At 40.2% G+C, this 17,271-nt stretch overlaps 1 protein-coding gene across 8 annotated transcripts in view; it reads right to left on the reverse strand.

The window, feature by feature from the left end:
- EZH2 (enhancer of zeste 2 polycomb repressive complex 2 subunit) overlaps window positions 1–16,352 on the reverse strand; it is a 49,933-nt gene extending 33,581 nt beyond the window's left edge. For 2 of the 8 annotated variants that reach the window (XM_056483143.1, XM_056483139.1), the window contains exon 1: window positions 2,899–3,090. In XM_056483143.1, coding sequence (XP_056339118.1) covers window positions 2,899–2,942 — 44 coding nt within the window. In that variant the 5' untranslated portion in view covers window positions 2,943–3,090. Of the gene's footprint in view, window positions 1–2,898; window positions 3,094–15,972 lie in introns of those variants that run through there. The other 6 variants (XM_056483146.1, XM_056483147.1, XM_056483140.1 and 3 more) reach the window with 6 other exon arrangements.
- Between the last annotated feature and the right edge of the window lie 919 nt (window positions 16,353–17,271).

Consider the following 17,271-nt stretch of genomic DNA (forward strand, 5'->3'; position numbering starts at 1 on the left):
TGTCAAAACTATATTTAAGCTCCTCTGGCTACCATGCCAAATTTCAGGAAAAAAGATAAATTAATGAAAATTTTCAGCTGAGAAACATGGGAGAACAAATGAGGGGGTCTGCCCTTTTAAAAGAACATTATTAGTTTGCAATTCTGCTTAATATTAAAGAGTATTTTGAACTGTAGAAATATTACATTATCTTCCCACTACTCAGGATTTCTATTTGGAGATATGTATGAATCAAAACATATTTTGTACAGCATAGTACAATTTACAAGTTCTTTTTTTATTAATTAATCTACACTCATAAGGTTATTCACATACTTTAAATATATGTTAATATAATACAGCACTTCAGAGCACTCAACCACCAGTTTCAGTACAGAGGGTGGGGAACCATGAGGTTGGAGGAGAATATAAAACCCAGTGGAGAAACCGCATTTGCATTCTAATGCAAATAGAATAATGAAATAAGTAACCATGGGGTTTTTTGATGCCTAGAGTAGTGGGGGAGTAATGAAGGTATAAAATAATTCAGATGGGACATAGGCAGGCAGGGGAGAATTACTGCTTCTACCTCCCACAAAGCTAAATGCTTTCACACATGCTTCTCAGAAGGTAGAGGTCCAAAGGAATGTATTCAACTGCAGGACCCTGCTCAATGTGCTGCTTGATCTCCCTTCCAGCTCACCTTCAGCATGCCCAGAGACACCGACTGGACAGCTCAAAGCCTGCACCTGCGCTGGCTTCAGGAGTTCTCATTTCAAAAACTATACCCTTACTAATTTAGTGTCAATACTACATCATGAAGGTACTCACCAAAGTAACTTCCTCAGCAGCAATGGAACCTTACCATTATCCCACCCTTCCCAATTATTTTCACCCCAGTACGGTTCATTAACTAGATTCAACTGACCAATGATAAAAAAAAAACTCATTATTACAATTCTTTTCGCAAAATACAGATGAGTTTCACAATCCCATCCACAGCCGTGGTGTCCTCTGCACAACTATAAAGCAGGAAGAATTTTATAGAAAATCAGGCCAACACTTGAGAAAAACTAGTGCAGGCAGTGAAACCACAAATGAGCACTGGTTTCATACAGTTTGCTCTGGAGTGGCAGGCATGCTCTTTAGCTGTAAGCCATTATCAGATCCAGACAGCATACAAGTCTTTCAGCCTGAGCTTATGCAATCTTACTAATGGACAAATTATTATATAATAAACCCTACCTGAAGTCAACACAGAACTCCTTCAAGCATCTACAGGACTTAAAGAGGAAAAAAAACAAACTAAAGAAAACCAACCACACCCCACCACGCCCTTCTATGTTTTTTTTTCACAAACCAAAAAGAATTTTTACTTGTGCAGCAGAATTTAGGACAACTTTCACATTCAATCCAAAACTGCAGAATTTTAGCAACAGAAGGGATTAACAACATTTTTCCACAAGCCTGCAAAAAAATTCAGTACTTGCTGGAAAAGAGGAAAAAAACCAAATACCCCCATAAAGAATGCATTTCAAGTATCAAAACTCAATGAGTTAAGCTTAGACCTGAAGTTATTAACTTTACCAAACTACCTCATAAAGAACTCGTATAATCTTTTTGTTACAGGATTTTACACAGCACAATATAATAAAATGATTGTTGAACTAAAGCTATTTTTCAGATATGTTAAACTAAACTTTACTGCTTAGAAACTGTTAGGAATTTCCTTTTACTATTCTGTATTAGTATAGTATTAGTATTTTGCACCATAAATGCAAAACAAGATAATATAGTCCACAAACCAATCCTAAACCTTTCCAAAGTAAGCAATTTCCAGAACTCTTACTACAACTATCAAGCACCTGAAAAAAAACAACAAAACAAACCAATAAAATACGTACATATAGCCAAACTTCAAAAAATCTAACTTGAAAATTAATTATAAATTAATGCTCTAATCTACCAGATATGACTTCTACATTTATATCAAACTTCTCTAATAGCATAGAGAGATTGATAGAAAATAAAAATGTTCAAAACCCAATACTCTTCTTTTGGATTAAGTAAGAAATATTGTTCAGTTGTGATTTCAGAGCTGCTAAGTCTTTCCACATTAAGTTATGCAATCTGGGGGGGGTTGGGGATGTGGAAATGATACTCACAGAACCTCAAAGGGCTTTTTACCTGTGCTACTACAGCAAACGCACAAAAGGATATGACTAGAAGTTTTATAATTGCCACTCTGCTTTCTGGATTTTGTAAAGCAAAATAAAGCAGGGTTTTCTTTCAAACTTATCTATGTAAAATACTACATTCTCATTTCCATGGGAAGAAAAATATTCCCAAGGCCACTGTCAACTTGGGTATTTCAGAGCCCAAACTAGACCAACTAACAAAAATCTCTATCTCTGAAATACAACACAGGACAGATTAATATAGTTTATTAATAATATTTTACTACAAAAACAACTACAGCACATTTAATCTTTTACAGAAATAATCAGAGAAATAGATGGGAACAAACTGTAGTGTGTTTTTACTATTTCATATCTCAGAAATGCGGTATTTTAAGTTTGTGGTACAGTGAAACCTATTTTTAAACAGGAAAAAACTAAAAATACTTATATATGCTTTAAAATATTGTTATCCACATGCTGTATCATTAAAGGCAATTTAAATTTCAATAAATAATTTATATCAAATGCTACCACCAGTTCAACTACCTTCCTCAAATGATATTTGGTGTCAGTTTGACCTGGAAAAGACATCATCTGTCCACTGTATCAGTGGTCACTCATCTCTATTTCTACACAGCCTTCTCTACTATGAATGCTTAAGTGCTTATGATTCTATAAACAAACTAGGTCAGGAGGGAAAAAAAAAAATCTGTCTGAACAGCCCAGAAAATGAACATACTTGGTTTTTAAATACATTTTTTCAACAAAATCCAGTTTGTTCATGTCGGTTTGTTCGGCAGCCACGGATTTGTTCAATTTGCTCAAGCCATGAATTCTTGAACTCACACAATGGACAGAGGGGCAACACTGAGGCAGAAACAAGAGGCAAAGAACTCAAACTGGAGAGGGCAATAGTTCAGGCTTCAACACAAACATTTGTCAAACCATGCTGTCCCTCTGACACTCAGTTTTACTGGTACAGAAAAATTATTCTTCAACAGAAACAGGAAATATTTATCAAGCCATCCATGCCAGCTGTGCCACTCTTCAGACAGATTAAGGCCAGCAGCTTGTATTTGCCTACAGAGGCTTAACCAGTACCTGGCTCTCTTCAGGAGTATCTAAAAGAAAAGGATCAGTTTGTTAACTGATCTAAGCAGGTAACTCCAAACATTTCATCTGTTCTTCCTCACTCTGACAAGCATCAATGGCTGTGGACGACTTAACAAAACACTCATTATCAACTCTGACAAGATTACATGTTCTACAAGAACGTTCTTGATCACTCAAGAGATGGAAACTTTTACAGACTACTATCAAAGACAAAACTATTAACTTTAACTAATCTGATAGAAGGCAGAGAACTATCAACAGCCTCAGATGTACCAATGCCAACCCCAAAGGGAGGAGCAATGATCGTGTTTGAAAATTCAGAATATTTCCTCTTTTTCCTCCTCAAGTTAGCAGAAAACTTCTGGCTTGAAAATAGAATTAAAAACCTGTTCTGCAGTGTGGGCAACAATCACATCTAAGACAGTTTAGTGTCACACCAACAGACTGATGGTGCCTATAGGCTTTCCAGGTAATATGGAAGCTCCAAAAGCAGGTGGTCTGCTTCTATAAATAGGCATGCTCATGTAATGAGCAATCTCATTACAAGTAAGCTCCTATTATTGTGACAGCTATTTATTTGCAATTACTACTTGCAACACTAAAATACAATTCAATCAGTAGAATCCCTTTTACACTAATTTGTCACTACAGTATTGTGGGGTTGTTTACGAACTAACAACCTGAAGATTTTGCCTCCACTTGAATGCTGTTAAATCCAAGGCTTTCTCCTTCCTGATACAATGTTACCATCTTATTAGCAATTACTTATCAGAATTTTGCTTTGAAGAACAACATTTCAACCAAAAGTAAACAGCACATTCACTTACCTGTTTGCTTTTGGAAGTTGATGACAATTAAATCCTAGTGTACTTCTCAGCTAGAACTGGGAAAGGAAGTGGGATCTTAAAACGGCATTAATTTCCTCTCTTCATTGTCTGTCTACACTACGTCAGCATCTCAGACAGACTTTACAAAGCAAACATGGCAAGTTTGCTTGTGCTCATCAGTTACTTCAAATTCTATTTTTTCTGCACTCAAAAGAAACGTAGTTTTCTAACCAGACCAAAGCTGTTCATGCTGGCATCATAAATATCCAAACAGGCAAGGAAGAAGAGGAATCATGAAACCAGAGTCAAGGGAAAGCAGAAAATAACCCTCTCTCCTCTTCAATGCAAGCAAACCATTCCAGCATATCATCCACTTGTCTTAGACTAGAACATTTATCTTCCACACCATGTAAAACATATCATTGACACTGTGTAGTTTTTTGTTCTTTATAGCACTTTGCACAATCAATGCATTAATGCATTAACTACTTCTGCAGGAGTAGCTTTCAAGAAGCTGTTTCCTGCTATCTCATGATCAACTAAAGATTGCTCTGAAAAGATGTAGTCAATGGCAAACAATAGAAGCAAACTTGTCTACATCACTTGCCAGTGCAAGACAAATGAAAAGCAGCGTAGGCTCCCTTCAATTGTGCTCTGCCTCAATACTTCCCACATCCCACTACAGCCACTCAACGAGTATTAGCAAAAGTCAAAGGCTTCAAAGCCTTTATTTATTTATTTATTTGTTTATTTATTCTTACAAATATTCTTTTAGAATACCACATGTAAGTTCCCCAGACTCCTAAACACACTCTTAAGAATGTGTCATACTTCTGTCTGTTTCTGGGCCTCATCAAAAGTGGACAAGTCACTCTGAGAATGTCAACCACTACATAATGGAATTAACCCCCTAAATAGCTTGCTTTCCTACACAAATTGGTGCTAAATGCAGACAATCACAGAATTTGAGCACTGTTTTAGCTCTTCTAGTGAAACATGCTAATCTACGCTAAAATGAAAATACAAGAGACAACAGACAAGACTCAGTAAGGGATTTCATTTCAATATAGGAAGAAAATTAAGAAAATTCTTCCTAGTGAGTGGGGCCCAGCATAGGAAAATATAAAACAGAGGTGTCAGAATCTCTGCTCTTGAAAACATTTTAAAAGTGGTCTGGAAAATATTGCTTCAGTGTTGGCCTAACCCAAGTGGAACAGATGGATTAGATGATTTCTAGATCTAAAACTATTCTACAAGTCAAACACACCTCTCAGCTGGGCCCACCATCTCAAAACAAGGACCACACTACTTGTAAAGCTCATGCCAGGGAGTTTGCCTTTTAAATTTCAGATAATACTCAAAAGACGAAAACAATCAGCGCAAACACTCTTAGTATTTCAATCTGCTACAGACACAATGTGAAAAATACTACCATTAAAGGAACAATAATTTGTGAATTAAAATGCTTAGGAGCTTAATCAGACTAAACTCTTGAGTCTGGTGTGCAATCACTGATTCTTATAATCAACAGAATCATTAGTCTCCTTTAGTAACTCCACCAACTAGCTAGTTCACACACTCACACTCCTTCCCACTACTATTCCACGTGTTGTTTCATTTGAAAGATGCCTTGTCTTTTTAACAGTACGGTTGGAACTTTCAGCTCTCTCTCTTAGATACTGTAATTTAAAAACACAGATTGGAAAGCTCTTCACTAATTAAGAAAGCAGTCTAACTAGAATGCTTAAACTGAACATTATGTTTAAAATAAATAAAAGACCACGTATAAGGGCTGTTATTTTCAAATTAGTTGTCTTCTTATCCTAATGGGACTCTGCCTCTCTTACAGCCCAACCTTTTTGTCTTTGAAATGTCACTCTTTTCAGACCTTTTACTTTCTGCCATTTAAGTGACTACAGCCTTAGCTTGCACTTGGCATACTTAAGATCAGAAAGCTGATCTCCACCCTGATATATTAAATGGTTGGTTGTCTTTAGGTTTGGGGTTTGGTTTAGCTTTTTTCCACGTTTTTTTTTTTTCATTTTTAAACACATTCTAGAAGAAATCACTAAGTGAGTCAAGTGGTACACACATTCACAATAAGAAACTATTCTATGATTTGCTTCCCCAAAATTTGAAACATGTGCCACCTCAGTTGCTTCTTCCCGAACACAATGGTTTTTTGGGCCTTGTTACTACCTCACTAGCTCCTTAAGTTAATAGCCCTCAATTCATACTTCAATATACTCAAGGCTAATGAGATGCTTCCCTGTGCCTTTTGAGTAAGAATTTCAGCTAATTTTAAAACAGGCTTATAGAAAAAGAAAAGCCCAATTTCACGGCAATTTCATGCCTGGTCATGACGTGCTACCTTGATCTATCATATACAAAATGACTACAAACAGTCTTTTCTCTTACAGTATGTATGAGTGGCTATCTCAGTGAACTAAGAGTACAATTTCATTACATATTTAACCTAATTAAACTACTTATTTGTAGCAGTACTACTATGAAACTAACTAATTAGCTACAATGACTATATTTTTATTTGCTGGATTTTTTCCCAAACCAAAACTAGTTACCACTGAAGGGGTTATTAAAACAATATAGGCAATACCTTAAATTTGAGCTAAGCAATGTGTCAGAATTTCCTCTAAATGGCTGATTTTTACCCTTCCTGTGAACAAGGCTGATGAACCCTTCTGCATACATACTCTACAGGAACTTCTGATGCAAATGGCAAACATAAACCAAATGTGACATGGTTTACTGTCCACATTGTCCACTAAATTAAACATATGTTCTACAACAGTTTCATGAAGGACTACAACTGCTCTGGCATTATGAAAAGTTTCAACATGAACATATATTCTATAAAAAAATAGAAATAATAAGAGATTGAGGAAGCTATTAAGAAGAAAATTACTAAGGAGAAACACCACTTAGGGCTGCAGACACTGATGTGAGAGCAGCCCCCCACCCAAGAAATGCCACTACAGCCAACCACCATTCCAAAGACTCACTGTCACTGCCCTCTGCTCCAGCATGTAACATAATAACATACAGTATTTTACAGCAGCTACAGTCCTGCACTGAACACCTAGACATTGCTAGGGAATGCTCCCATCTTACATACTGGGAATTCTAACCTTCGGTCCGAATTTGGTAGGAGCTGGTAGGATCACCTGTTTCCCCTTCACATATTTAACTCCTGACTTAGGCTTGCCTTGATCACCACACGTACTTTTCTCATCAATTACTGTTTCCAGTCTGTTTTTAACGGTTGAAGTAATCTCCAAACACAGTTCCTGTGTTACTGCCCAAACATATCAGACAAAACCACCAGCTTTGACTTTCAAGCATCACCCCTACTTTATGCTGGCATTGTTACAAATAAAAGCCCTTTTACTTGCACCTGTGCTATCATTTCCCTCCTGACAGCAGGAGCATTTTTGCAGCCGTTGACAGAAGCAAGGAAGTTCGCTGGCTGAAAATATCTTGCTGCTTTTGACTGAATTAAGTGAGCATCCAGTTGTTCTGGCCCCACCTAAAAGACACTGACCCATGGCCTTAGGCATTCCAGTTTTCAGCTCCTTGTGACAGTACTAAATGCCTACTTCTGCAGATTGGTTTTAGTGCTCAGTTCATACCACTTCTTTTTGAAATGCTCTCCTCACTTAGTAAGTCAGAGCAGTTCAATTTTAATGACACACAAGACAGGAGGGAAACATGTCAGCTTCAGGGCTCACATTTTCTTCAATCATGCTCCCTATCTGATTTTGTTTTTATTATAAATATTAGTTTGCCTCCTACAGCATTTTATTTCTTGCTTTCTCTCCTAACAGTTCATTCACATACATAGTTTAATACTATGTTGCATTAAAATCCTTCTCAGGAGACCAGGCAGATATTAAAAACTCCCACGGATGAGGAAGAAAGAAAGGAAAGAATAAGAAGTCAAGGAACTGTTGGATATTAAGTAGAAAGAAATGCTGCTTCACTCCCTTTTGCTTTCTGGAAAAACAAAAAATCTTAATTTATCTTCTTGCTCCTTTTAAATGAGAATCTTCTATTTTCCTGCATTAGCAAACTAGCAAAGGAAGCAACTGCCAGTATTCAACATCCCTTACTCTGCCAGCATGTCAAAAGCTTTGCAGCCTCATAGTTTATGAGTAGCTCTTGATCTTCCAGAAGCATTTCAGAAAATGATCAAATTTATGTTCCTTAATATCTAATATAATTTTAAACAATCCGATTCAGAAATTTAAATAATAATCATTAAGAAAACCCACAAGAACTCATCTGGACATGACAAGACCCCACAATCATTTTAAAAGTTTTTGTAACTAATTTTAGGTTGATTAAACACTAAGTGGAGTAAGATCCCACAATAGCACTGTTATAGAAATTAAGTTTATTTCAGATTTTCTGTGAGACAAAGAAGTTTGATGACTTCTTTATTCCTAATAACACACTGCCTTCAGATTTATTTCGACATTATCTCATTTTGTGGGAGCTCTTCATTTAGAACATTTATTCATCAAGAAACACTGGTATAGATGCTTCTCAGTTTCATTCTCCTCAGTAGAGAAAAACAAAAATGTTATGTCTGTTTATAAGAAAACAAGATTTCTACACAAATAATTAAGTTTTTCAATACATTTCCTTAAATAAATACAACAGTAGAATACAAAAAGTAACACAACATAATTTGTTTTCAGACAATCCTTAAAAGAAAAAGATATATCCGTACTGGAGTGTTCTATCTGTATAAGCAAACCTGCAATTTTCAAAGCTATTCTTCCCTTCAAAAAAATCTTTGTGTGTCTCCACTTCAGGATTTAGAGAAATAGAAACAGACGTGAAATCATTACCGGTATACCACTTAAGGAGTAAGACAAATCCATTTAAAACTTCTGAATTCCCTACATTACCACTTTTTTTCAGCACATTTCAACATTTGATACTTTTAGAAAAATACCCGTTTGGAAATAAAAATAAGAAGTTCAAGTACCTGTCCACTTGGGTAGAGGGAGGGGAAAGAGAGAACAGGGAGATTATAACCAAATATTTTATATTAAAGACTGAACAAAAATGGGCAGTAATTGAAACTGACTGACATCTCACTTCACTTTGGGCAACATGAGCCAAACGCCATGCAGCAGGTAATTCAACTATTCGCTTTTCACTTGGATATCTGCATCCATAAATACTTCTAACATTTGCTGGATGAGTAAGATTATCTGGCTCAAAAACCAAAACATTTTAAAACTCCAAGCAGCACCACAGCAACAAAAAGTTTCAAGCCCAAATTTGATCATACTTTTTACAAGTCACAATTAAAACCATCCCACATTCCTCACAGCAAACCAAGCCTGGCTATTTGTCAGGAGAAAGCAGTTTTATGCATAAAACTTGAGCTTCACCTTTGAGTTGCCCAAATGCATACCTCCAGAATTTCTCTCTTCACACTCATTCACAGACACCCAGAGGAGGTAGATGACTCCCACATACATTGCAATTAATCCCTGTTGCCTAACACCTTCATCTCTTTAAAATTTATCTTTTTGATATCCTGGATAAATCTGGCAGAAAAAAGTAACACTTGCTGGGAACACTTAAGACATGTCTCAACAGGCAAAATAATTTATGATGCGAATTTTAAGAGCACAGACTATTCCACCTGAATTTTTGAATGTGTTTTGTGGACACACCCTTTGTACTATAAAAACTAAACCTTGAATTTGTTTTGTGGACACACCTTTTGTACTATAAAAACTAAAATAGCCACAGGTTCTTCTGTTCAACCTATACTTGCAAAAGCAACACAAACCCCACACAGGAAAAACCCTGATGCACAGCAATTCAGATTCAATAGCTATTCCATATTTTCTCTGCTTAGGCAAATAGCTTAAACTTTGAAAGACATTACACTTCCACGTATGCACAATTTACTGTAGAGCAGTTACTGTCTGGTAAATTTGAAGCTGAACTGGCATCTGCCATTTGCCTGAATAATTCCAAAATGAGCTTCAAATTATTAAAGTAATCATAAGAGTTATTTATAAAACTATTATTTTAAATTTTACAAAATAACTGGATCTAATGTATGGCATCTTTATTCTGTAAGGTATACAGCGATAAATCCATATTTTATTAGATGTTGCTTAAAAAGGAAAAAAAACACAGAGACTTTTCCAGAAGCTTGACTTAATAGAGAAGACTAATTAGAAACAGTTTATCTTGAAAAAAAGGAAAAAAAAAAAAAAAAAAAAAGAAAAACCCAAATTATTTTAAAAAAAGAAATCCAACATGCAACTGCAAAAAACTTCACCATCCTTCAGTGAAAAAGAAAACATCTCCCTTAGGCTGTGGAAGAAAACTGCAAATACTAAATAAGGTCTTGGGACCTTATGTATCCCAGTTTCAAAGCAATCATGTATACCAAACACTAGGAATGGTTAAACTATGTTAAGAACAAAACAAGATATGTCAATCTCTTCTTCCAATAATTACTGGATTTAGCTTTGCACTAAACACATCGGCAATAAATACTCACTAGAAACATGGCACAAACTAGTGGACATCCAACAGGAAGCCATCACGAAGGACAGAATTTACACTGTCCTGGTTATATAACTGAAACACTAAAAAAGATATGATAGTAACAACTTTAATCCATTTGCCATGGTACAGTTCCATGGGTAAATCAAGTATCTACAACACACATCCATACAACTTCTTACAGAAGCAGCAAAATTAATTCCAGCTCTAGAAATTTTATCTTCCTAGTTAAAACAAAATCAGACTACACACCAAAAATATAAAGCTTGCCAGATAAGAAGCATAGAAAGGAAACCAGCACACATTAAAAAAAATTAAAATATAAATAAGTTAGAAGATTTTAGTATCCTTCCTTGCAAATATTTTGTTTCTTTAAATTACATCTGATAGCTTTGGGATTTAAACCGAACATGCAGGCTGTGAAAAGAGAATGCATGGCAGGAAAAACTGAACTAACCATGTAAAAGGCAGAATGGAAAGGGGCCAGATACAACAAAAATCTGACAAGGGAAATAGGCCTGATTCTAGATCAAAAAACAATTTAAAAATACAAAGAAATCATACTGTCCTTTACTGTACTGTAAAGATTTATTTCCAGTTCATATCTAAAAGAGCCTAAGATGTGAACTGCAATTTGTACTACTTTGCTTGCATAATTACACAATGTTATTCAAGCAGGCATCATATGCATACACAAAAAAAGAAAACTAATAGCAAATTCTGCGGTATTCTGTAATTGTGTATCAAGGAAGTCTTTATTTGCACACAGTAAGACACCAGTTTTACCCCCTTTGCTAATGAAATCATATATGTCCCAATTAGAAGCTTTGGAAGTACTACATCACATTTTCAAGCAAATGACAACACTGTGCTGATCCACTCACATCATTAGACTATTTTTATCCACAGCATTCAGATCACGCATAGGATCTATATAAATGTCCAAATGGCCTTCTTACCTTAAGAGTACTACTGATTTTACCACTAGACAGGAAGCAGAGAATGCATTATAAATCATTCCAAGTAAATGGTAGTTTTAACAAACCAAGCAAACAGAAGCACAATAAATGAAAAATCCTATGTCCAAGCTTTAGCCAGGTAGGCAAAAGCTTTCTTAAATGAGAGTGCGATCTACACTCATTTGGGGGTGACCATTGTTTTTTTATATTTTTTTCTCGACCCAGCAGGGATATTAATAGACATTCTCCTCTCTCCCAATATTTTTAAATTACAATTTAAAATTCAATTTACAAACCTGTGGCTAAAAAATTTCATTATATATTTTAAACTTCCTTTTGTTTTTAGTATTTTTAAGATAAGCTTAACTTGTCAATTTTATAGACAAATCATACCTTCCACTCTTCTTAACAGTTGCCTCTACTCAAGTTTACTAATGTTGTTTTACCTCTTAACTCAGAACCAAGTCCACAATCTGACCCACCTTAGTGGAAATCCAGGTGTACAATCAAACTGCCTACTATTATCAGTTACAGAAAGCAGCATGTTTTAGAAAAATTCCCTGTTTCTTGTTTGGAGCTCAATAGATCCGTCCCTCAATAAATTTTATTTTTAGTTTCACCTCATCCATAAATAGACCTACACAGCATCATCCCAAAGTCGTTAACTGATCTCTGTGAGAACAGATAGGATACCTACTTCGTAATTTTGTACATTGTTTTCCTTTTAATCTTGAGTTCAACAAAACCCTTGGGCATATACTCAGAGCTAAAAAAACAAACCTGAGCATTTGACTAACTTGTAACAAGTGTTGTCATCATCCCCCAGTGAAGCACTTTCTCTCTTTCCGCAGACAATTCATACAAAATTTCACTGCTTTGGGTACATTTTATACAATATTTTAGTCTGCCTTACAGTTCTCCTCGCAGACATAGCTACTTTAACTAAAATTATTCCTTAAACTGTCAGTGGAGTAAGTTATCCATTTAAAGACTGACCTAGCCCCTCCAGAACAGCTGTACAAGTCATACACTTAGGTGTTAAATGTGTAGATACATTTATAGATAGATACATTTACAGATGCTGTCTTCAATCAGACACCACTTCAACGAGCCCAGCACAGCTCTCCATGGACCTCGCTGACGGAAGGAACAGAAGGTTAGAAGCAGCTTCAACATTAAAATGAACCTCCTGTAGTACTGTCCTACAGCTTCTGTTAACAGTGATCTTGTTTGTTAATGTAAATGCTACACAAACGCCTCCACCAAATCATTAAGAATTGTATTTACAGTATGCAGCCCATTTTCTTCACTCTTTAAAAAATCTGGTAAAGTGAATTTTGCTTGGATAAGTAATACTGACAAAATTACTTTTATCAACTCAGTGAACTTCCTTGATTAGCAAAGGCCAGGTTCTGTTCCTGAGATTTTCAGCAACCCTGCTGGGGAAAACATTATTCCCCCTAAAGCTTCACAGAACTTTTCCTCAGGTCAGCTAAGATTCATCTGTAAGTTCTAACAGTAGTAGAATTACAGAACTTCCAGATTACAGCCAATACTAAAGTTTTGCGACAACACTTTTGCTCAAACACAATGTAAAGCAGACATTTATTAAATGTGCCTTGTCAGTATTGCAGCCATTTTTAAAAATAACTCTCACTGTTCAATCACATGAATATAGAACCATCATCTAAAATTGTTCTTCAGTTTTAACATTACAGCTGTGAACTTATTAAAATGCACCCATGATCTACACAGCTAAGGAAGATGAACTGTCTCATGAATGGTGACAGAACACTTCTTTTGACTAATTACAAGAGGAATTTTAGAGCACACCAACTTTCCTGTGAGCACTGTTGGTCTGCACTGGATTCTAGATGTAGCTTATTCTGACATAAGCTGCTTTACAGAAAGGGGCTTGCACTCCCTCTATATCTAGTACAGCTCATGCATTCAATAAGGCACTACAAAAATTCCCTTCTCCCTAAGCCAAAGTTTCTTTGCAGGTAAGAAGCAGCACAAGAATATTTACATTTCACCTATGAAGGTTGCAATGTTACAGAACAAACAAAAACCAATTTGAAAGCATGTCTTCAAAGAAATCCCCATATTTCAGCTTGTTGGTGATTTTAGCAAAAAAGGAAAATAAAACACAGCAGGGGGAAAAAAAGCTGAGCTTGAATTTCAAGTCTCTGGCCTAAGCGTACACACTACCACTTTAGCTCATTTTAAACTGAGCAGTGACATTTTATGACTTTTTGAAGGTGCAGATTTCCAGTGTCTGTCACTTTTAAAGGTTAAATTACTTATTAAAAAAAAAAAAAAAAAATCTCTGAAAGAACCCAAAAGTTTTTCCCAAATTTTCTCCTAATTTAAAGTCTTGAATCTTTCCAAAGTAACAGATGAAAATAGCAGTCAGAATTTCATGGAACATTACACTGTCACAGATTTCTCAACTTTGTACACTTTGTTAGGTTAACTTTGTTACTTTAATTTCTCATGGAGGCAGAGGAAGAAGAAAAAAATTTCCTTTTTTCTTTTTTTTTCTTGTAAAGGAAACTCCAGAACAAGAAATGTGATGTTTTTAATCCAGTACTTCGTAAAGTACTAGCTCTTAAAAACAACCAACACATCACAGAAAAATTTTGAGTCACATCTCCTAAAATACTGGAGTTTTCTCAAAATACATGTTTTCTGAAAGACTTTGTAGCTTTCAAATATTCACATTTTAATAATCACTAGTGAGACTAGTTATAGTATACTGTGTAATGCTCACTCTTCTGCAGATGCTTTATTGTTACCACAAATAAACATTCCTTGGACTCTCAATTTTATATAGACTCTGGGGACAAACAAAGAATGATCTTTAAATTTTTAAAAACTCCATAAAGAATCTGAATGTGCCAACCCCTGAAAAAAATATTAACCTATCTATGAGAAAAAACCCCACTTAGATGTGAAGATTACACTAAATGTGGTGGTAAAAACTCTTCCCTGAAATCAGTATTAGTAAGAACTAAACTCACAATAGCTGAAACTAGAGTTGCTAGACTTAAGCAAAGACAAAACCCATCCTGCTAGAATTAAATTACCTTCTCCAAACTGTTAAATGCTTCTCATGAGAGAGAACAAAAATCTGAACTTCCAGCTTTAGAAATGAACCTTTTCTCTTGCTCCAATAAAATCAGTGTGGTACTTTTTAAGTTAGAAATAAGTATCTCGAGAAATGTACAAATTTGGTATACCATTCCTGCCGCACATCTGTGCACGCAATGCTTTTCTTTCATGCATGAATAACAATTTTGGAATCACCACGAAGACCTGGTAATGTGCATACATGTGCATGATGCCACAACACACCGATTTCTTTATCCAGACACACATTTGTTGCTCACGGACGGCTCAGCCCAGTACTCTCCTTCGCACCTCCCCAGACACCAGCTTTAAACAGCCCTTCGTATCGACGTGCTTGGCGATAAAAAAACCCCAAACCCCCCGAATTTTCAGCTATTTGTCAACTTTCTTGCGGCTCTCTGGAAGATCGGGATCACACGATGTCCTCCACGACTAGGAAGTTCGCCGGAGCGGCCGCCAGACTGTGTTCCCCCCTGGCCCCTCCTGAGCTCCCTCCCTGAGCCTGGAGCGCCCCAAAGCCGGGGCGGGACCCCCAGCCCAGCCCCGCCGTCCCGCGGCTGCGGGCGGGCGGCCCGGGGCGTGCTCAGCCTTCCCCGCCCGGCTCGCCCCGGCTTCCGGGAGCCCGGGCGGACCTGTCCCAGCCTCCCGGGAGGAGAGGGACGAGCTGTGTGCCGCGTGCCCACGGCGGGCACACGGATTTCCCCCTGCCCGGCGTGCGCCGGGCTCACATACACACACACCTCCCTCTGCCCACGCCGGAGCCGCCGCGTGCCGCCGGCTGGAGCGGAGAGGAGGGGAAGGAAATCGCCGGGTCTGCCCCCCGTTTCTCCGTCTCGCTAGGCGCCCGCCGCCCCCCGCCCACCGGAGGAGTGACGGCGAGCTCGCCCCCGGCCCGGGTCTGCGCCTCGCCGGGCGGGGATCGGAGCCACCGGTCGGGCTGGATGGAGCCAACTTAGACAAAGGGCACTCCAGACTCCATGTCTCCCCCCTCCAGCTGTCACCGGCCGGGAGCGCGCGTGTCTGCCCGCCGGCGCCCCGCGGGAAGGGACGCGGGGGGCGGCTGCTCCTCAGGAGCCACCGCCGCCGTCGCGGCCGCCGCCGCCGCCCCCATAGCCCCCTCCCCTCCCCCATGACAAAGGACCCGGGTATAAATAGCCGCTCCTGGCGCCGCCGCCGCCTCAAGCCCGCGAGATGTCGCTCGCCTGCCCGCTCACTCACCCGCCCCCCCGCCGCCCCGACTCCGCGCCGCCGCCGCTCCCGCCGGTGCCGCCGCCAGCTCCGCTCGGCGCTCCCGCTCTGCCTCCCTCCGCCTCCGGCTGCCGGATTCACCCTCCCGGACCGAGCGCCAAACACGCCGGCCCAATCGCCATCGCGCTCATTGGCGAGCGCCGAGCGCCGCCCCCATTGGCCGGACGGACGCGGCCGGGGCCCCGCCGGGCCAATCGGTCGCGGCGGGGGGCGGGTCGAGGGGCGCGGCCTCGCTCCCCACGAGCGGGGGGGCAGGGAGGGGTGGGGAGAACTCTTTGTTCTCGCGCTGCCCGCGCGGGGGGCCGGGGGGCTCGCGCTCCCCCCGCTCCCCCCGTCCCCCGCCCCCCTCGCGCCCGCTCCCCCCGCGCCGCGCGGCGGGGCCGGGCCCGGGGCTGCGGCGCGCCGGGGAGGCTTGAAACTCTCCGGCCGCCTCACGTGGAGAAGGGGGGAGAGGGAGGGGAAATGGGAGGGAGGCGGGCGAGAGGATTGGCGGGCACCGGGAGGGGCCGCACTCCCGCTCCCGCTCGGCGCCGCTGCCGAGTTTGAATCGGTCCGAGAGCGGGAGAGGCGTAACGGCCGTAACGGTCCCGGGGGCGGGAATGCCCGGAGCGGGCCCTCCGTCCTCGCCGCCGCTCCGCCTGTGATTCCCCCGGCACGGGAGCTTCAGCCCCTGGAGGTCATTCCAGCCTTTCTCCATCTTCAGCGGGCAAAAATAAAATTGCCAAGATAAGTTTTCGAAGCGGGTACTTAGCCCTTCCCCTGTGACCGCATCCCTTTCGGACGCGTCCCGCGTCGAGTGCTACTTCTGAGATGCACTGAAGCGGTGCTTCCACAAGTCCCGTCATCCTTCTTTACCAAATGTCTCTTCCTCTCTCCTTTGTGGCTACCTCAGAGCATCTTCAGGGGCAGAAACGAGCAGCGGCCACTGTAAGGGGGTCCTGACTGATAAGAGTCTCTTGCGGAGGAAATAAATCACAAACGCGCCCTCACTGCCAAATCACGCCGTGAGCTTGCGTGTCAGATCTGCGAGCGTGGCGCACAGATGTGACACATAGGGAAAAGGAGGATGTATCAGCCTTGGGGGCTGGGGACAGCCCACGCCCGCGGGGCAGCCCCGCCGCTCCCCGGCGGATGTCTCGGCCGGCTGAGTCATTTTGCAGCGCTGCTGCCTCGCGTCCGCGTGTTTGACCTTTGCTTGCCCAAACTTTACCGCCACCAGCCATCCTTTGGTGCGTCGCACCGGCGGCTTCCTCTCCCTCGCTGCTCAGC

This window comes from Oenanthe melanoleuca, chromosome 2, assembly GCF_029582105.1.
Source record: "Oenanthe melanoleuca isolate GR-GAL-2019-014 chromosome 2, OMel1.0, whole genome shotgun sequence".
In the NCBI taxonomy this organism is placed as follows: Eukaryota; Metazoa; Chordata; class Aves; order Passeriformes; family Muscicapidae; genus Oenanthe; species Oenanthe melanoleuca.